Source organism: Sapajus apella, unplaced genomic scaffold (genome assembly GCF_009761245.1).
Source record: "Sapajus apella isolate SASKATOON/1434 unplaced genomic scaffold, GSC_monkey_1.0 scaffold35, whole genome shotgun sequence".
NCBI lineage: Eukaryota > Metazoa > Chordata > Mammalia > Primates > Cebidae > Sapajus > Sapajus apella.
In genome coordinates, this window is record NW_022436975.1 from 10,417,037 (window position 1) to 10,441,240 (window position 24,204).

The 24,204-nt window shown below is 36.1% G+C and overlaps 1 protein-coding gene across 2 annotated transcripts in view; it reads right to left on the reverse strand.

The window, feature by feature from the left end:
• Positions 1 to 24,204, reverse strand: part of TOX (thymocyte selection associated high mobility group box) — a 306,725-nt gene that overhangs the window by 41,429 nt on the left and 241,092 nt on the right. For both annotated transcript variants that reach the window (XM_032296160.1, XM_032296161.1), the window contains one exon: positions 4,859 to 5,140. In XM_032296160.1, the coding sequence (XP_032152051.1) occupies positions 4,859 to 5,140 (282 nt within the window). The remainder of the gene's footprint in view (positions 1 to 4,858; positions 5,141 to 24,204) is intronic.

The window sequence follows — 24,204 nt, forward strand, 5'->3', positions numbered from 1 at the left end:
ACACCATAGGGGTGGTCTGAAAAATTCAGGCTAAGTGTGGTTCTTGACTGCAGTGGTCCAAAATATGTGGCAGAAACAAATATAAATCATCCCTGGAGAAATCCAGTTTTTTTCTTTTTGAAATGGAGTCTTGCTCTGTCACCCAGGCTGGAATGCAGTGGCACCATCTTGGCTCATTACAACCTCTGCCTCCCAGGTTCAAGCAATTCTCCTGCCTCAGCCTCCCATGTAGCTGGGACTACAGGCGCATGCCGCCATGCCTGGCTAATTTTTTGTATTTAGGAGAGACGAGGTTTCACCGTGTTGCCCAGGCTGGTCGCAATCTCCTGAGCTCAGGCAATCTGCCTGCCTAGGGCTCCCAAAAGTGCTGGGATTACAGGCGTGAACCACTGCGCCTGGCCAGAGAAACCTACTTTTAAACAAGTTCTAAAATAATTCTTACAAAGTTCTAATAAATACTAGTTCTCATTTCAAAAGCACAAAAAGCAAAACGAAACAAGCTATTAAAACCAACATATTCAGACTCCAAAATACTTCATCTATTGAAATTACTGTAAGAGGGTATAAAACAAATATGTTTAACATGCTTAAAGGAATGAGAGAGATTACATACATGGGTAAAGAGCAAGCAACTGAAAAAAGAAGTCCAAACTGATTTGAAAAGGAACCAAATAAAACTATAAATATAAAATAGTTGAGATAAAAATTTCAACAGATCATTTCAGATTAGGTATAGCTGAAAGGAGAATTATGAATTGGAAAATGAGTTAATCAGAATGTAATACAGGGGGCAAGGAAGTAGAAAATATGAAAAAGAGTCATGGAAGGTAGGAGGAGAAAGTCTAATATTCATCTCCTCAGAATAACAGCATGAGAAGGAAGCAAGAATGAAGTAGAGGCAGTATGTGAAAAAAATAAGTAATGAAAATTTCCTCAAAATGCTGAGAGACAGAAATGATTACAATCAGAATGATTGCAAAGAAACTCACACATATCACCATGAAGCTGCAGGACAGCAAAGACAAGAGATATCAAAAGCAGTCAGAGAGTAAAGACAGGTTACTTTCAAAGGAAAGAGAGTTGGGCAATAAATTCTCAAAGGCAATAGTGGAAACATGGATTCAGTGGAATAATATAATATCTTCAAAATGCTGAAAGAAAATAACTGTCAATCTACAATTCTATACCCAGCAAACATGTTTTTTAAGGTAAGCATGTTCCCTGAAGACCCTCATGAGAGAACATTTTTAAAGCATAACGCAAAAGATGTCAGGTGAAAGAAATATATATGTGAATAAATCCAAAGGAAAAATAACTTCATAAAATAATTAAAATAGTGTTTCATGAAGTTTATTCAGTTACAGAATTCAATTAAACTACAATTAGAATGAGCAACAATAACAGCTCCCAATATAAATTGAACAGAAGGTGTATGGAGTTAAAATAATCTAAGAAAAAAGGTAAAGATGTTCGTAAATTTTAGACTTTTATATATTTGTATTCCAGGAAAAGCTACTGGAAGAAGAGAAAGAACATAAAATCTCTAATCTCAAAACAGGAGATAATGGAATGAGAAAAATAAGAGTAATCTCAAAGATGAAAAAAAGAAACAAAATATTTGTGGCATAAACAGAAATCAACATACTTAGAAAAATAAACCTAGTTTCATATTAATGTAAACGTAGTAAAGGTTTCATTTTAAAGTAAAAGCTCATTTAACTACATGACATTTCTAAGAGACAGTCAGATAAATCATAAGTATATTTTCAACAGAAAGCAGAAAGTAAAAGGATAGAAAAATATATAATGTGATTCTTAACCCATAATTTCCTTCAAGAGAAAACTCTGCCAAAAATATACTTGTAATGCCAGATACTTTCAGTGCCTTAAAGTATCTCTTATATTACAAATACAGGATTACAGGCTTAGAACCTCAAGCTGCCTAAGTTTCTATTTCTTTGATGCTTTACTGTGTCTTATTTATGACTTAGGCTGTCAACAGAGTTTCCTGGCAATCAAAATTACGGGTAGTGTTTATAAGGTGATAATTTATTTTACTGATGTATTTACAATGTTCCTCTCTGTCAAAACAGACTTATTTCATTTAATTGTTCAATTAGATAAGCTGGAATCAATATGTAATTGCTTAAAGACAGCACAAAGTGTTAAGAGAAAAGCTTTAGAAGCTGTTTTTTTTTTTTTTTTTTTTTTCTGGTGTGGGAACTAAATATTCTTTGTTAGTTCACTTGTTAGAAGTGATTTAAACGATCTTTTTGACTTAATGCCATTTCACTTTTAACTGAAGCTGTTGCACTACAACATCCCACATAAATCCTACTCACATATTAAGGAAAAATTTTATTTTAATTCTTAACTGCAATAAAGAATGCTTTCACATTTTCATCAGAGGATTTTTCTAGCTTAAATAAATACAATATCACTTAAATGAGTAGGAGGATTTGAATTGGAGACAAGGTGAAGAACAGTGGATAGAGTCGGAATGAAGGGTGACTTCTCTTGAGATGGAAAATGCACTTAAACTTAACATGACTTTGTGGGAATGTTTGTGTAGACAAAAAAGTCATTTTACTGTGTGCAGTCTTAGTAATCAGTCCCTAAACTTTCACACATCAATAATTCAAGAATCTATCACTATAGAATATGAACTTTCTTATGCAATGCTTACACAGTCCACTAATGAAGAATTATAAATTATTCTGAGATGTGGGTATTGAGTGATTGGATAGGATATCCACTGGCAAAGTTTCATATCAGTATAGAAACATGTAAATTCATGCTTCAGCAAAATTACAAAATATGGACCTACCAGGTTAATAGCAAATGGCAGACCCATGCATGTTAACTCTATTAATTTCAGAATTCCACCTACTCTTCTACTCATACAAGTGGAACACTGTGAAAAATGTTATTGTAATTAGGAATAATTCTGTATACAATTTACTGTCAAAGGAGGCTACTAATTTTGCATTTAATTTCCTGAAATGTCAGGAATGAATACTGATAAAGATACAATTTAGATATATAAGTTGATCTTTACTATGAGCAGAACATTAATTTTTTCCCCTTACAATATAGTACATATCATCTGTGTTTAGCAAATTGACTTGAATTATCCATGCATAATCAACATCTAAATCATTGACCACAAACAAATTATTGGTGTTCACCTTTGGGTCCAGATAGTCATTGGCTGTTAGGTATAATCTAACAGCAAATGAGTACCTGGGGCCACTGGAATAATCTATATTTTCTCAAGAAAATTATTGCCCTGGAAATGGTCAGCTAAAGGCAAGGCTTTCAGCATCCCAGTTAATTATTTATGAATATCAATTAGTTTCCTCCTGCCTTTTTACCTAACTCATGAGAGACTGACTCGCTGACAACAGGAGAGACAGTGAGGAATGGGGGATTGTCTTGGGCAGTGTTATGTCGTGTAGCTGTTCTAACATGTACTTGGGATTTGTTTCAGTCAGGTATGGTAAGACAGAAGACATAGAAATGATGGTTATGAGGAAAAAGTTTCCACTCATAGATCCCTGGAAAAAGGAGGCACACAGGGCCACATAGGGAAGTACCCAAGTTGGTCAGGAGTCAGAAAGAGGGAGAAGACAGAGCATGTGTGGAGCCTTTACTTGGGATTTTGTGAGCAGGAATGAGCAAGGTAGGTAGGCATGTGGAGTAAGTCTAGGACTGGATAGTTTGAAGAACTTTGCTGGGCTCTGGGCTATAAGGTGTAATCCCTAGTTGTCTGACACTTGGCCCAGGGGTAATGTAGGGCAGAGAGAATACTGGTTTGGTATGTGAGAGTTTTTAAACGAGATGTTTGGGGTGCAGCTGTGAATTGTTGGCTTGTATATAGAACAGGGGCTAGCAGGAGTGTCATTTGCAATCTCTAAAAATTAGCTAGCCCTGAAAGGAGCCATCTTTCCAGGATTAAGGCTTCAAATGCCGGAACATCAAGAATATAAAAAATAGGAAAATATAGTCAATGCAGCAGTCTTATCTTTGTCATCAGGCTAAATAAATCAATGAATCACTATTTATCTGTACTTAAAAAAATTAGTGGAGTTACTAGAAAGTTAACCATGTATATCAGGATTGCACAGTGCTGCTTTTGGTAGCATGTTTATAGTTTAATTTTCCAAAAACAAAATTCTCACAGTGGCAACAAGAAAACAAGGTGGCTAACACAAAACCCATCTTCCTATTCAGATAACTTAAAAGAATGGCTCTGCTGGTGACAGACACACAAAGAACAACCACACTGACAAGGAGTTAAGAAAAGATACACAATGAATCACCAGGAAAGGAGCTGTCTAGTATCCTTGGCACTGACTTTTCTCATCCTCTACGTGAAATGGTTGGGTCAGGGGGCCACAAAGGTTTCATCTAACATCATCATCATCCATCTTATCTCCTCTCTCCTCTCTCTCTCTCAGTCTCTTGCTCTCTCTCTCTCTCTTTCTCAAACACACACACACACACACACACACACACACACACACACACACACACATACACACACATGACCTTCATTGTATCCCAGGATACTGCCTTCTTAAAATGGTACATTGACTATACAGGCCTGACCTTTCGTGGGAGCAAACAACTTTTATGCTTAACACATCTATATGTGAAGGATTTCTCAGGGACTAAAAAGTCTAATTGGACAAGCAGGTTGTTTAATCCGGTTTGTTTGTAATCTCATGCTTCATTAACAAAGCATGTGTCTCCCGCCAACGTTTCTCATTTGGATAATATAAACTTGTACCTAGCACAGGTTAAAGAAGATGCCTAAGAATATGCTTCCATAGGTCCTAAATTAAGTTATGCATACCTTAGAGGTATCATCGCCTTCATCCTCATGCACTGAGCTGGATGGTGAAGGAGTTGCAGACTTGCTTCCAGGTGGAGATGGTGAGTTGTGGGGAACATTGCTTCCTCCCATATTCAAACCAAGTTGAGCACTTAGCTGTGACTGGTTAATGGTAGTCAGCTGGCTGTGTGGCATCATTCCTGGCTGCTGCCTGATGTCTGCAGGCTGGGCCCTTGGTCTCATGGCTGCCATCTGAGGATGGGAACTATATTGAGTTCCTTCTGGGTTTCGTATATCTTGCATCTACAATAAATAAATAAACAGGAAAGGAGTAATTTTCACAAATATGTTTCTGGCAAAAGAGTAATAATTATTTTGATTTTCAGATGTTCTGCTGAGTTACATACACATTTATTTTATTTGGGGTAAAATAATCCTAAAATTATATATCACCCTCAAGGATACCATAAGACTACCAAAAGAATAGAATTTGAGAATCCAGTCAGCATCATACTTCACCACTCAAGGTGTGATTACTTATATTTACAGTCTTTCTATACTAGTGAAATATAGAAATATTTTATCTACATATGTATTTGTATGTTATATCACGATAATAATATATATAAGGTAAATTTCAAGATGTTGATGCTCAGTGTCTGTCAAAATTATTCAATCATTAGAAATTACAACATTCACAGCAATTCATTAAATCCTGCTTATTTTATCTTGATCATTTAAGAAGGCTTTAGGAGTTAATAAGTGTACTCTTGTACTCAGTGTAAACCTTTACAGGCTATTACTAGCCAAAATGATCTCCTAACTACCAGATTCAAAACACTGATAGGCTGGTATTAACCAATTGATTAACTGACTATTGAAATGACTGCACAGTCAGACTTGAAAGTAAAGCTCTAAAATTGCAAGTTCACCATATTAATACATTATGCTATCTGAGTCACTGGTTTTTAGCCTTAATGAGACTCACTCTTGTAATTCAAGCAATGAATTTTGTCTCTGCAAGGATTAGCATTAAAAGCATTGGAGGATGAAGCTCTTAAAGTATCTAGAGGTCAAATGTGTTGTATATGAGGAGTATGGCGAATTTCACTTAACATTTCTCTGGCATTTTCAAACAAAATAATGGGGAATATTTCATGGTGCTTATAGGAGCAGCTCGGGTTTTTCATCCTGAGGGGTGTTGGGGAATTCAGGCAGGTAGAGGGCACACAAAAGAGAGAAAAACAACAAACTGTGGGGAAAAAAAGATACACGGTTAAAGTTACATGTTAGAAGTGAAAAAAATGATAATGTTATCATATTCTGTTTCATTAGAAAAGAAAATCCCACACAGTATCAGATGTTTAGCAATGACCTGTCTGCAAATGTTACTGTGACATGAAAATACTGTGAAGGCAAATTAAGTAATCTAGTCATATAGCCTTGTTTTCGTTTTTATGGTAATAAAATCATTTTCTACCATTTTCTCTCTAGTCATTTTACCAGTCTAGTTAGATTCACCTAAGACTAAAATTGAGGCTGTCCAGAGTCCCCATGTATGCTCTGTGTTCTTCTCTGGAACAGGTTTACTCCCTTCACCATGAGGTCTCATATTAGTCAATTTCACTTCTTTAGCTCTTTTCCAACTTTGGTTACTGTTGACTCTCCAGGCACAGTTCAAGGTGTCCTAGATCTCTGGCTGGCCTCATAATTTGTACCTGCCTTTTCTAAGTCCAAACCAACATTTTTTCCATTATCCAAACTGTATTCCTCCAATCCTTCAAAAGTAGCTCAGGATTCTCCTTTTTGTGAAGTCCCTTGTAAAACAGCTTTTACTATTCAGTGGTACATGCACGAGCTGCAGAGGCTCTTAGTGACACTGTCAGTCTATCGAAGAGGAAAATTGGGAGGGGCTGATGGTACAAGCTTGTTGAATGATTGTGGAATAAGTATATACATAATTTTAAATGAATAAATGAAGGAGTAAAGTCAAAAGAGGTTAAATGACTTGACCAAAACCAAAGAGTTGGAGTTAAAATCTACCTCTCCTAATTCTGGTCTTTGATACTTACCACTGGATTAAACAGCTGATTTAACATTTTACATATTCCATAAAGAGGGTTACCATTAATTAAAGATAATTAAAAATGCATTTTCAAATGTTGTCTACCCAAATCAACAATGTTTTTATCTAGCCCATTCATGTTGCCTTCAGTCACATTTGCTAAAATGGTTGTTGCCTCTTCTTAGATGCACATGTCACTTCTACAATCTGATCTTGTTTATGAAATAATACTAGCTTTCACAGATATCCTTCAAGTTGTGCCAAGGACAGAGGATACCATGAAAATTAGGACTGACTTTTGAAAATACAAAGAGACAGTGTATACTAAATTTCTTTTCAGGCCTACTCTCAAATATCCTCAAGTCCTATATTCTTTTAGATCCTTAGCATGCAAAACAGTTCCCATTATGGGCACAGAGTAATGAATGCCCATAAGTGGACACTATCTTACAAGGGGCAGCCTTCTTTCCCAACCTTGCAGCAAATAAAGCACTGAAATGCATGTTCCAACTTATATGTTTTATAGCCTTGTAAATGAAAAGCATTTACTAGCAAAGTCACACTTTAACTAAAAGATCTTTCCAAAAGCATGTAGCTAATTGATACCTTTATTTCTTCCTCACATAAATCCCAAGTTACGAAACACATACAGTCTGTAACATATCTGTTTTGAGCTCATTTCTTCTCATCCTTTCAGAAATCTTGTGGCTTTAATATATCAGAGAGGATGGTTTCTAAATTAATTTTCATATAGAGTTCCAGATTTATGACTACAACTAAAAGCGTTCCAAAAGCTTGAAGCAATCTCCACTTTATAGCACCTTCTCTCCTCCACTGTCGTGCAATCTTCTAAGTAGAATTCTCTTTTTTCATCCCAATTCAAGTGATTCCTTCACATGTTACTCTGAGTCATATTTCTTCCACCCAGATAAAATTTGCCATGGTTTTATTAATGGGAAATGTTCTAAACAAAAATGTACAATTGTGACCCAAATTCCAAGCCTAATTCTGAAACTGCATGAGAGGCATTACTACTTGGACATCATTCTTGCTCAGGAATCTGAACAAAGTTTTCTTTCTCAAAGCTATGTTTTTTTCTCTCTGGCCAATATCTGTTGATGACACCTTCATCCTCCTTGTCACCTCTATTCAACATGTTGCAGTCATTTTTGACTCTCCTTTTCTACCGAACTCCTGTCAGTTCTATTAGGTCTACTCTAAAACATCAATTATTTCCGTCTGCCCTTCCACCCATTTCCACACCCATTCCTCTATCCAGACCTTCATTGCCTTTGCACTTGCAATAGCTGCTTAACTAGAGTCACTCTCTTTACATCTCCCCCAAAGAATGGTGCAAAATTAATATTTATGAGCCACGGGTTCAAAAATTCTCCAATGACATCTGTCCCCCAAATTAAATCCAAACTCTTTCAGCATGTCATGAAACCTTCCAGATGAAACTTATACTCTATAACCATCCTTCATGTACTCTGTTGTTCAGTCAAACCCAATTAATTGCTCTGTTTTTTTTGCCTAAATCTCTCTCCCTTAATCATGTGTGTCTTTGTTTACACTGCTCTGTCATTATTCCCTTAGCATTTTCTAAGCATTTGCTGTCCAAAGTTTTTAAAAGGAGGGAAAAAAAAACCCATACTTTGCTCAGTGATTTGTGGTTTGCCTGGTACTTTTACTTATTGAGCCTTGTAACTTTCCTTTGAGGGAGCCATGTAGGAATAGCTGCTTTGTACAAGCCCACTGAGAGGTTAAATGATCTAAGATCTTTCTATCAACAAAGACTGAAATAAAAATGAAATATGTTTTTTTTCTTTTTACATACTTGTGCTTTTCCCACAATTCCATGATGCCTTTACCATCTTCATATATCCAAACCCTAAATATACTCTAAAGTCAAGTTCAAAAGTCAGCTTATCTACAAAGCTCCAAGAGCCTTCTTATTCTGAACTCCTAAAGCATTTTGTTTACACTTTTTTTGTGGGACACCACTTTAAAATTTACTTCTCTAATGTGTATATGCCTTCCAGATAGTAATCTCCTTTATTAGTTCATGACTAATGCATTTTTCAATCCCTCTTGAGATATCTTTTAGTTAAATGTTATTCTAAGTATTCAAAAAAATTTGCTGTGTCAGCATGTAACTGAAGCAATAAATTCATCAGTATAAACTGACTTTAACCAATCTGATGATTTTTCTTTTTTCCTGGGAACTTCTTAGTCACAAGATTAAAGATTTGATCAATGTCTGTTTCCCTTTGTGGCAGAAACCTCAAGCTACCCTCTGACACTCATTTTTCTTTTGTGCTGAGGAATGGGCCCCTCTAGCTGGCTCAAGGAGGACATCTGGAGCTTCCTTTGCAGCTATACATGGCCCTGTGATCATGAAATGTATGTGGAAGCATTGCGTGGTGCTTCCAAGAAGTCTCCTTAAAGGGAGAGGCTCACCTTCCTTTGTATTTTTTTCTAGTTTCTGCTAGCAAAAATGTGGAGATGATGGTGAGAGCTAGGGAAAATGTCATAGACCAAGACATGGCACCATAAGGAGGCTGAAGGCGGAAGAAAGAAGCCTGAGGGTGTGATTATTCCGGAGCCTGGACAACCTCCTTATGGTGGGAGTGAAAGGGGAGTAAATGTCTGTCATTGCAGCATCACTGCCATTGGGGTTTCCTGTTATAGGCTGCCCAACATAATCCTAACTACTGATATGCCCTAATAGATTATAAACTTAAAAAAACTGGGAGTTATTTTGTTCACCATTATAGCGCTAGTATCTAGAACAGATCTTGGCACATAGTAGGAACTCTGTACATTTCTTGAGGTACACTGAATAGATGTTTAGACCTGGTGCAATTAGGATTGACGATGCCGGCTTCACAGAAATAGTTGTTATAAATCCTTGATGTTTTGGGAACTTCATTTGCTAAATTTTAGGGCTTAAATGTCTCAAAGGTAATTTCTCATGTGTGTGTTTCTCATTTTGTTTATTTTCAAGCCTAATGAACTTCATATTTTCTTGGTAAAATGTCCTGCATGTCATTGGCATTTTAGTGTTGAGTAGCTCTTAATATTTATCTCACCATTTGCAAAATTCTCTCCATTTGAAAATGAGTCCTCGGTTTCACTTTTTTGGGAGCCAGATCTGTTTCCTAAAAATTTACATTGCTATTGATGACCAATGTCAACTAAAATAATGAAGGAGTATTATAAGGACGAAGAGGAGATTTTAATTTTTCCAATTAATGCAAAGCAAAAGTGCCATTAAAAATCACTTAGGAAGCCAAAGCAGAAATCATGTATTGTCCCTCATGACAAGCTTTGATGCTAAGGCCATGTTCCTTTCTCCCCTTGCCTTGTTACCTAGAGCTGAAGAGTGCCACGCTGAGGACAGAGCTCAAGGAGGAAACATGAGGCACAATACTCACTACATATTTTAGCATATGTCTTCATTATTTTTCCTTGGATTTCGTATTTTCTTGTTTTTCTTTGAGATGGAGTCTTGCTCTGTCACCCAGGCTGGGGTGCAATGGTGTGATCTCAGCTTACTGTAGCCTCTGCCTCCTGAGTTCAAGTAATTCTCCTGCCTCAGCTTTCTGAGTAGCTGGGATTACAGGCACCTGCCATCACACCCAACTAATTTTTTTATTTTTAGTAGAGATGGGGTTTCACCATTTTGGTCAGGCTGATCTTGAACTCCTGACCTTAGATGATCCACCTGCTTGTCCTCCCAAAGTGCTGGAATTACAGGCTTGAGCCACCATGCCCAGCTTCTTGGATTTTCTTTGAACAGGGAAAGAAAAAAAAAAAAAACCCTGTTGTTTGTCTCAAGTTATTATTTTTAAAAAATGAGTAAGATTTTGGTGTAACTGGAATAGTGAAAAAAAAAATCCTTGGAATAACATTAGTCATGTTAGTGATGAAATGGTGTTAAAATCGCATACTTGAATGGCACTAGAATGACGGAGGGAGGGTCTGCCTTCCAGTGTTTAAAACTGTGCATGCTTCACAATCCTTCCAGAGTCTGTATTCCTTCTTCAAATATCTGCATCCCTCCCTGTCCAACACGCCAGCCTTGAAAGCTATCATTATCTCTGCCTCTAGCAGACAATCTATATCAAAACAGTTGTACACATAAAACTGCACCACCGCCTCGGCTGGCTCTGCTCTGATCCAGCTGTTAGAGTGAATAGCAGTTGGTGCACAGAGCGCTGGAACACGGGTAGCCCCGAGGCCTTATTTGCTAATGTGGCTCACCAGCTGCTGCTTTCTGTGGTCTTTGCAGGCAAGGCCTGGAAGGCTGCCAGTTGCAGCAGGAGTAGGAGAACGTGAGGAATCTCTGAAGGCCGTCCATTTACCCCTGTCTGTCAGCATTTGACACCCTGAGCTGTGGAGTGCTTTCCCTAGGGCAATGAGGCGACCCTGCAGGCTTTAGCTGTGATAAGTGCTTACTCTCTATCCCTTTTATACACACTATGAAACATACACCGTTCTCAGCACCTAAAGAAAAACTTCTGAGCCTTGCTTTTGGTTGTCCATGCAGGCCTGCATGATTAATTAGGGCAGGAAGGCAAAGTGGTTTCATTTTTCTTAGGAATAATGCACTCTAAGAGTCTATGAGAAGAATGTAAATGTTGATATTATTTAAGTCCCCAATTTGATTACATATTTTTGCCAGAGATTCAATTAATATGTAAATGTATACACCAGAACAAATGTGTGGGGAAATTTAATAATCAAAATTTATTTATTATTTTCCTAAATGCATTTCCAAGAGAGAGTTTAATTATTTGTTGTCCAAATACATTAAATAAATCATTTTTACGTGACCTTCTTGTGATCTATTTATTATTTAGAAACGTGTAAATAAACTTTGTTAAGATTTTTGCTACTAGACTTCAATTAGTGGCACTGAACACTAATAATTAATATCAAAAAAGGGAAAATTTGGAAAAATACATATGCACAGAACTTGGTATATTTTTAAAGACTAAGGAAAATGAGATTCAAAAGAAAGGTTGGACATTTTTATAAAAATGCATTTTTATCCTCAGTATTTTAAGTCAGAATAACTTGATTTCAACCCTGCATTTCCAGAAACAAAACTGTTTTTGTATTTAATATTTGAAATCTTTGCTTTTCTTTCAAAAGACAATAGCAACAAGTAGGATTAGCTCTCTTTACAGTACCCTACAATGGAATAATTCCAGTTTAGTTAGGGTAATTCATCATTATGAAACAATTTATCACAGGAAAGTAAGAACCCTGGAATGCAATTTATTAGATATTTGCCAAATGGACAGCCATAGCACTCTCTAGAACCATCATCTTCAGGGAAGATTAAAACTGCCTTAAAAACCAGTGCTCACACTCCCTGACTTCTCCATTACCTGACCATCATTCTCCTTCACACTGTGGGCTCGCTCCATTGTGGCTTCTTCCACGAATGGGCCCTTATTACGTGAGGAATCTGGTGTATTCAGAGCAAATCATCACTGAAGAGTCTTAAAAGTGATGGCTAAAAATCACACTGGCTAAAAACCATTTCACCAGTTTTGGTGTTTATTTGTAATCCTCTCCCAGGGAGATCAGATATTGAAGAAAGATCAGGTAATGAAGAACAGTAAGCAACAGAGAGAAGGGGGACCCTGATTGCCTGGCCTCCTCTCTAGAACTGCACTTCAGTTGCTGCCACATCCAGCAGATCAAGAAAGAAATGTCTTAGTTGCCCTCGTGTATGCATCTGGATTTATATTTAAAAACAACTGAAAAAGCAATTTTACTCCGTTTTTATTTGATTTTTTTTTCCTCTTCCTAAAGAAGAGGGAGGTCATGTGTTATTGCAGAGGCAACCCTGCTCATGTCACCTAGCTGCCACTGTTTCTAATGAGTTATCTTACTTTTAACTTGTTTACCTCTCATTTTTTACCTCTGTAAAAAGAGGATAATTTTTCATCAACAAATATCCATTGAGTGCCTGCTATGGGCCAGGCACTGTCTTAGGTACCTGGTCCACAGTGGTGACCGTGTAGTCAGAATTTGTACCCTGATGCAGCTCACAAAGAGACAGGCAAGACAATAAATATCTAGGACAGTCATATGTTTTAAGGAGACAGATAGGAGAGAACCGTACTGACCTTAAATGCTTCCTTAAAAAATGACTGTGAAGATTAACTAAGATCAGGACTATGATGATGTTTTGTCACAAACGAATTTATTTTTGTGGTTGCTGCTCACGCCGACAGTTCTCTTTGGTTATCATCCTTGAGTTGCTTTCCCTGACCAGTTCTGGTCTCTGGTGAGGCACTGACACAATTATGACCAAACATTCTGGCAGCCAAAAGCTTGTATCTATGGGGACCTTCCCTGGGATAAGCAGGGCAGCTTATAGTCACAGAGCACAGGGTTTCACTGTGAGAAAGTCAACAACACAGATAAAGGTTGAACTTATAACCTGAGTTTTAATAGCTCCCTGATCAAGGCTAATAGGCTAACTGGTAGATACAAAGTTCAAAAACATTTTAATGTGTAAAAAGGCACTCCAGTTCATTGGACAGCATTCTTTTCCTTCAACTATGTGCATATAATCTCTCCTTTGGATCACAACTTTGGCCAGGAGGTTATGGGGTAGAGCGATGCCTTTTAACTGCACAGCCGGAAAGATGTTTTTTACTCAGATTGAGCCACCTCGTTTCTTATTGCTTCATGCCAATGCCATTGGTCTCCTGCTGTGAATCTTAAACTATCAATGTCAATATTACCAAGTTTGATACATCGCGCTTCAGTGATCCCTTCAGAGAACCCTTGAAAGGGCTTCTCTGCCCGGAAAAAAATAAAGGAAATGTGCAAATGGGCAACAGGCAAAGTTTACTTTTACTTGACAAGGAGTATTTCTCATAATTGAAGATACTGGCAGGACATGAGAGGCTCATGGACTAAAGGGTCTATCCTGTCTCAAAGAGCTTTGGGGACCATGTGGTCCACCCTCTGGTTCCCAAACCATCTGAATTAGCTGTTCCTACAAATTGCATCTCTGGTTAGGGGAGTTTATGAATGTGCTCTGGGTCTACCTATGATTAGAATCAATGAAGCCTTTCATATGTATAGATCATGACTTTTGCATGTGTGCTACAAAGTGTAGGCAGTGTTTTGTTCACAAGGGGCCATGATATTATATTAAAAATGTATCAAACATGCTAACGTTTTCTTACATTTCCTTTGTTCTGGTGTACCCAGAGAAGGGACTGATTAATGTGCTTTATTTCTAGAATACTTTCAAAAGATTGTATGCACTGAAATAAAAAGAATGGATTGGAAGTGTAGATTAAATAATAAGAAAATTGGGTTGTGCTAGGAGACACGCCATCTGGGAGTAGTGGATCCCTTACTAGAACTATCTGCATGTATTCATAGCAGCATGAGTTAGCAAGAATGCATCTTCACACCATATTTAAACCTGGGAACTTAACTTGTTTTCTCATATTTTTCCACTGGAATGTTAATGGGGTGCTTGCAAAAACGGAGATGTCAAGTGGGATATTGACTTCCTAACATCAGTTCAGAACACTGATATTTGAGTTCATTTAGAGGCACTTAAATCATTAGATACACATGACATTCAGCTTAAAAGTACATCTCAAGAAGCAAAATTAAAATCTTATATTCTGCTTGAGCCAGATAGCTTCCCAATGCAGAATATTTGTATGCCCCCAACTTATTGGAGACTTGAAGAAAAGTACAATTTTCATATTAGTATTTTATAATGGAAATCATCCAATAATCCTTTCAATAATACATTATAAAACGTTAAAATAGCATGAAACCAAGACAGAAAAAGCCTGGAAATCTTCTCCTTTTGAGCATGGTATTAATAACTTGGAAAAATCAGTCCAGGAAAATTAGTCTTTCAGTTATTTTAAAGTGTCTGACTCTGTAAGTGACCTTAAGCTCCTTTAAAACAATTAAAAGATTCAAATATTTGTCTGCCAAAATTTTATAGCATGTTAGATAATGGGATGAATGTAGCTATATACAGTCTCTATATTTCTAGGTATACCTAATTTAGTTAATATTAACATCACTCACTCATTTATGGTTTTATACACTTTGAGTCACATAAGGTCAAGGTCTCAAAACTAATCATAAAAACTACTGACTGCTATTCATGCTAATATAATGACCCTTTCTTTAAAACAACAGCCAATAAATTTCATTATAAAAAGTTATTAAAAGGGTTAAAAACCTATTAAATGTCAAAGAATTTGCCTGACTCAAACTTCTAATAAAGAAAAAGAATAGGCTTTCTTTCTGAATTATTTAAATCTTTACTGACTGTGCACTGAACCATGAAATTGGAAAAGTGTTATTAGAAGTATTCTCTGGTTTTTATAAAAGTTGGAGCCCAGAATGTATCAAGCCATAGTCTTTAACTAGACTAGTTAAAGCAGTAGGTCTTTAATCCGAAATACATGGCTTCTGTTGATACAAAGATCACAATTAAAACTCTATCCTGTAACTTGGCGATAATAAAGTTATTATTACAGAAGCACACATGTTCATGTAGAATATATGAACTACATGCTCTAATTTTAATTTGAACAGATTTCTTCCATTTTGGGGGATAGTTCCATGTCCACTAACATAGACCCTCTCAACCAATAATTAGGTTTTAATAGTGACTGACTTTAAAGCACTAATGTTAATAATTTGAATTATCTATCATTTACTGGTTTAACACCTAGCAAATATACATTGAAATTAGGTCATTATGGTCTAAAGTGTTAAAAAAAATCATAATCCTGCCTGATTATAGCCCTGTGTGACAAGTATCATAAAATAAATTTGGGTATTGATTATTTAAAAATAGGAAATACATATTTCACATTTTAAATCTATTTCTCCAAGTGACTACACTTAGCACAACTGATTTGAACTGGTCTCTCTCTCACAAGCAGGTAACTGTTCTCATACCAGTTTCCTCAACTACCCAGTTCTGCCCTTTGGTAATTGTGGTTTTAAGTTCTCTTATTAAAAATATCTAATATTTGGCTGGGTGCAGTGACTCACGCCTGTAATCCCAGCACTTTGGGAGGCTTTCACAGAGTGACTGACTCAAACATTTTGATCAAAACCTTTCTTTATATTGTCCCACTTGTCAATCAGTGTCATTCACTTATTAATAAAGTATATTTCCAGAAGAGAAGAATGAAAGCAAAATACTCTGTAAGAGAAAGTGGTGGCTGCACAAGTCTTACTGTGGGTCCAGATGGGGGTCATGGCTTAATTAAGTGAAAGCTTAATAACTCTCTGAGACAAAACTGAAAGAGAAAAGGAGCTTGGGACAAATTCGATGTGAAGTGTGAGCATTGAGTAGACATCGTCTGCTTAAAACATACAGTTTCCTTTCACTTTAACAGTGAAACAGTAAATGGATGCTTCGCAGGTTTATGACAGCTGGTATCAGAAACTTATAACAGAAAAGAACTTTCTCTACATTCAGTTTTAGATGAAGACAACTTTCCCCCACTTAACCATTAAGTGGCATCTCTCCCATGCAACATCACTGAGGAAGGTGGTGGATGGGTTAGGCACTGGGGAGATGTCGACCTTAAAGACACAGCAAAGCCCGAGGAACCACTGCTAGCCCATTGTAAGCTTTTAAAACTGGGTACCAGGGGTTTAACCACAGGAGGGTAATGAATACATATGCTGATTATAATGACTCCGGTGTGGTCCCTGCCATTATGAGGAGGCTATCTCAGAATAAGAATTCAATTAAGTTTGCAGTTAACTCTGAATATTCATGCCAACAATCTGGATAACATAATTTTGCTAAAATGTCCAAATATTCTCAGAAAACAGAGTGCTTTTTAAAATTTAATTTGGTATCCTCATACTTTTTTTAAAAGTTTTAATTCTTGTTGAAAACTGTTCTAGAATGCCTTTGCCTGCTTTTCTGTCCCAGTTAAACACCTGATTCTAAATAAAATCTTGAAAGATTTTAAGAGCATAAAATTTTCCCTCAGTAGTAATTTGTGAAGTTTTGTGGCTATGGAATGTGGAATACACTAAAGTAATTGTATGCTGGTCCGTGGACATGCCCTTCTTAAATATATTTTTGGTCTTTATGTGGTAGAATCAAAAAGAAAAGAAAAAGAAAATATTAGCTAGCTAATTGAGAATACTGTTTGGATGGAGTCTTGTTAGTAGAGATTTTAATCTTCCAGGGGAATTTTAAAAAATTAGAAATAATATTCATTTTGTCATTTCACTATCTTTTTTCTTAATTATAGTAATGACAGTGACTTTTTTTTTTTTTTGAGATGGAGTCTCACTCCATCACCCAGGCTGGAGTGCAGTGGTGTGATCATGGCTCACTGCAACCTCCACCTCCTGGATTCAAGGGATTCTCTTGCCTCAGCCTCTGGAGCAGCTGGGATTATAGGTGCCTGACACCATGCCTGGCTAATTTTTGTATTTTTTAGTAGAGACAGGGTTTTACCATGTTGGCCAGACTTGTCTTGAACTCCTGACCTCGGGTGATCCACCTGCCTTGGCCTCCCAAAGTGCTGGGATCACAGGCTTGAGCCACCGTGCCTGGCCAATAGTGACATGTTTTTAAAAACAAAGTACGACTGTGGCCTTAGATAAAGCCTAATGCCTATTTGGGGCTAAATGCATATACTAACAGAACTACTTAAACAATATATTTTTGTATTGTAAAAAAAGTTGACTTGCACTTCGTTATACAGAGATGCCTGCATGAGAAGGTACACTGACTGATATACTCATCAAGCAGTGGTTTAGTAACCTCTAACAGGGGCAGAGCTCCAGACACTAAAAAAGGATAAATTCTTTTAGGATTTATATCATTACCAGACTGATAAACCCCACACATTTTAATGCCACAGGAATAAAAATAGCAGCATTATTTATTACAAAACCTTAATTGCAACAAAGTAACTGCTAAGAACAGCTGCTATGTAAGAGCTTACCTTTGGACACAAACTTATACTTTCTATCCTTTTCTGAACCAATGCTCCTGGCAATCTTAACTTAGGTAAATTTTTCCAATATGATGCCCAGCCTCCTGAAAAAGCTGTTAATTGGCAGAATGGCCCTTTAGAATAGAATTATGATTTTACTAATTGGCCATTTATATATCTATATTTGCAACTCTGCCGTCCCCTTATTTCCTGGTGATAGAATAATTCAAATACCAATGTCAAATTGAGTACCTTTTAAAAGTATGTTAAGTATATGTGCTACTGCAAGGCAAGATATTTCTTACAAGCTATGATAAATGCACTTTGCTCATGGGTAAAATGTGGCTTAATGATATGGAAATCAGCTCAAGGTTCCTCTGTATTGTATTTACTTACAATTTTGTGCCTAAGACATATTTAATATCTCAGCATAATTATATGACCACAACATGACAACTCCAATAAATAGGAGAAATCTCAATTACTTTGATCAACTGAGGGAAAAGAGAAACTTAAACACCATTAAAGTTTAGAACCTGTTATAAGAGAACAAAAAAGAATATCTACCCAGAAGTTTTTAAATTTAAAATCTTCTGATCATTTTTCTGCATCTACATTTACAAAAGCTAATAGAATTTTCCAGGGACAATTTATTTTCTGAAGAAAAAAAACTCTTGGCAAAGACAGAAATCAGAACGTCTGGAATAGTGCATTATATTTTATTTCTCCTTTCATAGGCTAGGGGGATTTTAGTTAAAGACTAAAGACACTTATATTTTGATATTTTTCTTTTTTAATAAAACAGGGAGATGGCTTTTATTTGGCTTATATTCCTTGCCTTCACCCCCAAATGCTCCTTGTCTGCTCACAATGTATGGCACACAGGCAGGTGTTGGCCCCATTCTGGGGGTGGGGTTGAAGGGACTAAAGGGCTGGGTCTTGATGAATAAGGCTCCACCTTTCAGTCTCCTTCGAGGGCAGCCTCCTCTGAGAGGCTTTCCCTCACAAGCCTATTAAACGTAGATCCATCCTTCCTAATTCAAGCATCTCTTTTCACAGCATAACTGTAATCTATCATTATCTAGGGTAAGACTCTGCAAACTCTAACACGTACATGAATCTTTTAGGAATCCTTGTAAAGTGTGATTCTGATTCAGAAGTTCTGAGGAGGGGCCTGAGACGCTGCATTTCTAACATGTTCCAAGATGATGTCAATGTGGCTGGTGCCTGAACCCAAGTTTGAGCAGCAGGGCACTAATTTGCACAAACTTATCAACTCTCTGGACCAGAATCAAAATTCTGAAGGCAGGGTTTTTTGCCTGGCTTGTTTACTGTGCTGTTCTCAGTGCCCAATTCAGGCACACTAAAGAACTGGGCTCAGAGGAAATTAAGATGTAGTCACTGAATTGCAGAACCATCAGTTAAAGCTTCTTAATCTCCCAAGGTAATTTTGTCTTGTTTTGTATTTGCTGTGGTTTAGCTGTGCCCCTACTCAAATCTCATCTTGAATTGTATCTCCCATCATCCCTACATGTCATGGGAGGGACCTGGTGGGATGTAATTGAATCGTGGGGATAGGTCTTTCCCATGTTCTCATGATAGTGAATAAGTCTCATGAGGTCTGATGGTTTTATAAAGGCCAGTTCCCCTGCACATGCTCTCTTGCCTGCCACAATGTAAGACATGCCATTGCTCCTCCTTCACTTTCCGCCATGATTGTGAGGCCTCCCCCGTCATGTGAAACTGCGAATTCATTAAACCTTTCTTTCCTTTATAAATTACCCAGTCTCAGGTATGTCTTCATTAGCAGTACAAGAACAGACTAATACAATATTGTTGTGAATTCTTTTGCTAGTCCACGTGATAGAGAATCAATAACAAACAATGTGGTACTTTGACCTGGCTTTTCTGTGGTGTGGAATAATAAGAAAGGTATCTCTTGCAAGTCCTGGGCTATTGTTGACAGAGAACAAGAAATAGAGGGGCTTCCACCCACCAAATATGGCAGAGTTTATCAGCAAATGTGGGAATCAAACCAGGACTCTCAGTTATTAAAAGTTTTCAAAATCTGGGACAAAACTTTCATAAAGTACTTAAAAACTAGTTATTTAGAATTTATCAACATATGCATAACTTAAGAAAGAACTACATGAAAATAAAAGTATGACAGTAAAATTTGTGGGATGCAGCCAAAGCAGTGCTTACAGGAAAATTTATACCATTAAATTAAGAAGATCCAAAATTAGTAACCTAAGCTTCTACCATAGTAAACTAGAAAACAAGCATCTTAAGCCTAAACCAAACAGAAGAAAAGAAATAATAAAAATTAGAGGAAGATTCAATGAAATCAACAACAGGAAAATAATAGAAAAAAAATCAACAAAGGCAAAAGCTGGTTCTTTGAGAAATCAATAAAATTGATAGACCGCTAGACAGGCTAGCCAACAAAAAAGAAGACACAAATTACCAATGTTAGAAATGAAAGAGGAGCCATTAATACTGATTTTAAGGACAATAAAAAGATAATAAAAGTATAATATGAATAAGTCTATGCTTACAAATTTGACAAGTCAGATGAAGTGGAACAATTCCTTAAAATTCAACAACTATCGAAACTTACACAATGAGAAACTGACATCCCAAATAATCCTTAATCTGCTAAATAAATTGAATTAATAATTAACAATCTTAAAAAAAAATCACTAGGTCCAGAAAGTTACCACTAAACATTTAAGGAAAAAATTATACCAATTCTCCACAATATTTTTCCAGGAATTAGAAACAGATGAAAGACTTCATAACTCATGCTATGGGAACAGTATTACTCTAATATTAAAACCAGACAAAAACACAAGAAAGGAAAACTAAAGTCTGTTAACTCTCATGAACATAAATGCAAAACTCCTCGACAAAATATATATAAATCAAATCTAAAAGTATGTACCACAACCAGGATTTATATTAGATATATAAGATTAGTTCAATATTTGAAAATCTATTGATGTATTCCAACACACATTGACAGCTCAATAATCAATGTATTCTAACACATCAACAGGCTAATAAACAAAAATTATATGATCTTATCCATAGATGCAGAAAAAATGTGCCAAAATATAACACCATGCATGAAAAAACAAAGCAAAACAAACCCTCAGCGAACCAGGGATGGAAAAGAACCTCCTCAACTTGACTTTTAAAAATCCTGAAATCTTATGGTATATCATACTTAATGGTGGGCAAGGGAAAGCTTTCTTGCTAAGATCAGAAATAAATCAAGGATGTCCCTTTCCCCTTTCACTACTGTTATTGAGCATTGTACTGAAAGTTCTACCAAATGTAGTAAGATAATACCATAAAATAAATGGTTGAACACATTGGAAAGGAAGAAATAAGACTGACTTTATTCATAAATGATATAATTGTCTATGTAGAAAGTCCCAAAGAATTAAAAAAAAAATCTTCTGGAAATACTAAGTAAATATAGCAAGTATGGAGGATATAATGCTTTCCTGTATATCAGCAGTGAAAATTTGGAATTTGAAAATTTTAAAATACCATTTACAACAGTACTCCAAAAATGAAAGATGTAAGTCTAACAAACAAGTACGGGACTTATACACTGAAAACTACAAAATATTGATGAAAAAACCAAGATAGGTTAAATATAAACAGATACCCTGTGTTGATGGAATAAAAGGGCCAATATTATTAAGATGTCAGCTCTTAATTGATAGAGTTAGTACAATCTCAATGGAATATCAGCAAGCTATTTAATAAATATTGACAAAATGTTTTTGAGATTTATATGGAAAGGCAAACAACCCAGTATAGACAACACAATACCAAAGAACAAAGTTGAAGGACATATGCTGATAGACTTCAAGACTTACTATAAGACTTACAATAATGAAGACACCATGGTATTAGCAAATGAACAGACACATAGATCAGTGAAATAGAATAGAAGGCCCAGAAATAGATCCACACAAATATAGTCACTTATCTTTGGAAAAGGAACAAAGGCAATTCAATGAAAAAGACAGTCTTTTCCAAAAAAAAAAAAAAATGGTGCTGGAAAATTGGAATACATATGCCCCCATCCCAGGCCCAAAAAGAAAACAAAGAAAAAGATAAAAGTAAAATAGAATCTTTCATTCAATATTAAATAGTCTTAACATATAATTAGCCATCATGCTTCTGGGAATTTACTCTAGTGATTTAAAAATGTATGTTCATACCAAAACCTGCACACAAGTGTTTATAGCAGATTTATTCATAATCAGCTAAAAAAATCATTCAATAGGTAAATGGATGAACAATGTGTGGTACATCCATACAATAAAACATTATTCAGTGATAAAAATAAATGAGCCACGAAGCCATGAAATGACATGGATGAACATTAAAATGCATACTGCTAAGTGAAAGAAGCCAGTCCAAAAAAAAAAAACTACATCACATTTGTTTCCAGTTGTATCTGGACAAGACAAACCTGGAGAAACAGTAAACATTGGTTGCTGTGCATTCAGGAAGGGGAGATGGTTGAATATGGAAAGCAAAGAGGACTTTTTTAGGGTGGCATTATTTTGTATGAGACTGTAACAGTACATATAAGAAAGCAGGCATTTATCAAAACCTTTAGAACTTAACCTCCTACAAAGTAAATTTTAATGTATATAAATTTAAAAATCTATTTAGCATATTGGGGGAATCTCAGGATGAAAAGTATAATGTGACAAAAGAAGCTTAATGTATTCCAAATATATGAAACAACCTAATTGAAAGGAGCAGGATAATAAGATGCTGACTTAAGTAACTTTGGAAATGAGTGGTGTCCATAAGATTAAAGGCAAAGGAACTGTGCATACGCACTGTACCCTAGTAGATAAAGTTGTTGCCCAAGTGGGCATGGGTTTATTTACAAATTGGATATCAGTATTCTATGGCAGATGGTGAAATGGAACCCTGAATTAAATGGATAGTGGATCTGGGGGCCAAGTTTCTCACTGTGGTGGTGGGTTACAGCAAGAGAAAGAGGCAAAGGATTAAAGTTGGAGACAATCAGTATGAATGCATGTTTAGCTCAATGTAGATATATGTTTACATATAGAAATATTTATGGATATGTGTTATATATACAGGTCAGTATTGATACATATATCTCCCTAATCTGTCAGTTAAGAGACCCATGAAGGAATAAAACCCCAGTAGCAATGAGTACACCTATCCATCTTAGTTTCTGATACCATTTTCCAATAAAAAGAATTAAGGCTCCTTAGAAACATGGCTTGCTCTAGGACAAGAGCAGAAAATATACAAGATAAGTCTGGAGTATTTTTTTAATGGAAGATAGAACATGTAGAAAATACAAAACCAAACAATACACACACACACACATACAGAGTGGTGAGTGTTTGCAGGAAGAATGCAAGAGCTAACTAAAATAGCCCCATTGGTCAACACTAGAACAATTTTAGTAAAATAGTTAGTAAAATAGTGCTGAATCATAACACAAAGCATAAAAATAAATACCTATATGCACATTCTGATTAAAGGAAAGGAGTGAACAAGTAAATACAAATTAGGGAGAACATACAAGTCCCCAGTACTGAAGAATTTCAAATAATTTACGTAGTTATTCACCTTCGGAGAGGGGGAGGACAACCCCTCATTCCTTACATGTGCTAGAATGCAGTCTAAAATGCGTATGCCTGTAATTGTGTTTAATAATAGAGACATGAAAAAAAATGAGGGAAGAAAATAACTAACAAGCAGCCAACAAATATTTCATTTAAACCTGTAAATAGGTGTGATGTGGTACTGATAAGAGTGCATATTTTGTGTATTTAAAGTGGAGAGTTCTATAAATGTTAATTAAGTCTACTTGTTCCAGATCTGAGTTCAAGTCCTGGATATCAGTGTTAACTTTCTGTCTCATTGATCTGTCTAATATTGATGTTGAAGTCTCTCACTATTATTGTGTGGGAGTCTAAGTCTCTTTGTAAGTCTTATATATCTGGGTATTCCTGTATTGGGTGCATATATATTTAGGATCTTTAGCTCTTCTTGTTACATTGATCCTTTTATCATTATGTAATATCCTTCTTTGCTTCTTTTGATCTTTGTTGCTTTAAAGTCTATTTTATCAGCAAAAATTGCAAATCCTGCTTTCTATTTATTTATTTATTTACTTTTGCTCTCCATTTGGTTGGTAAATTTTTATCCATCCCTTTGTTTTGAGTCTTTGTGTAACCTTCCATGTGAGATGGGTCTGGATGTAGCATACCAATGGGTCTTGGCTTTTT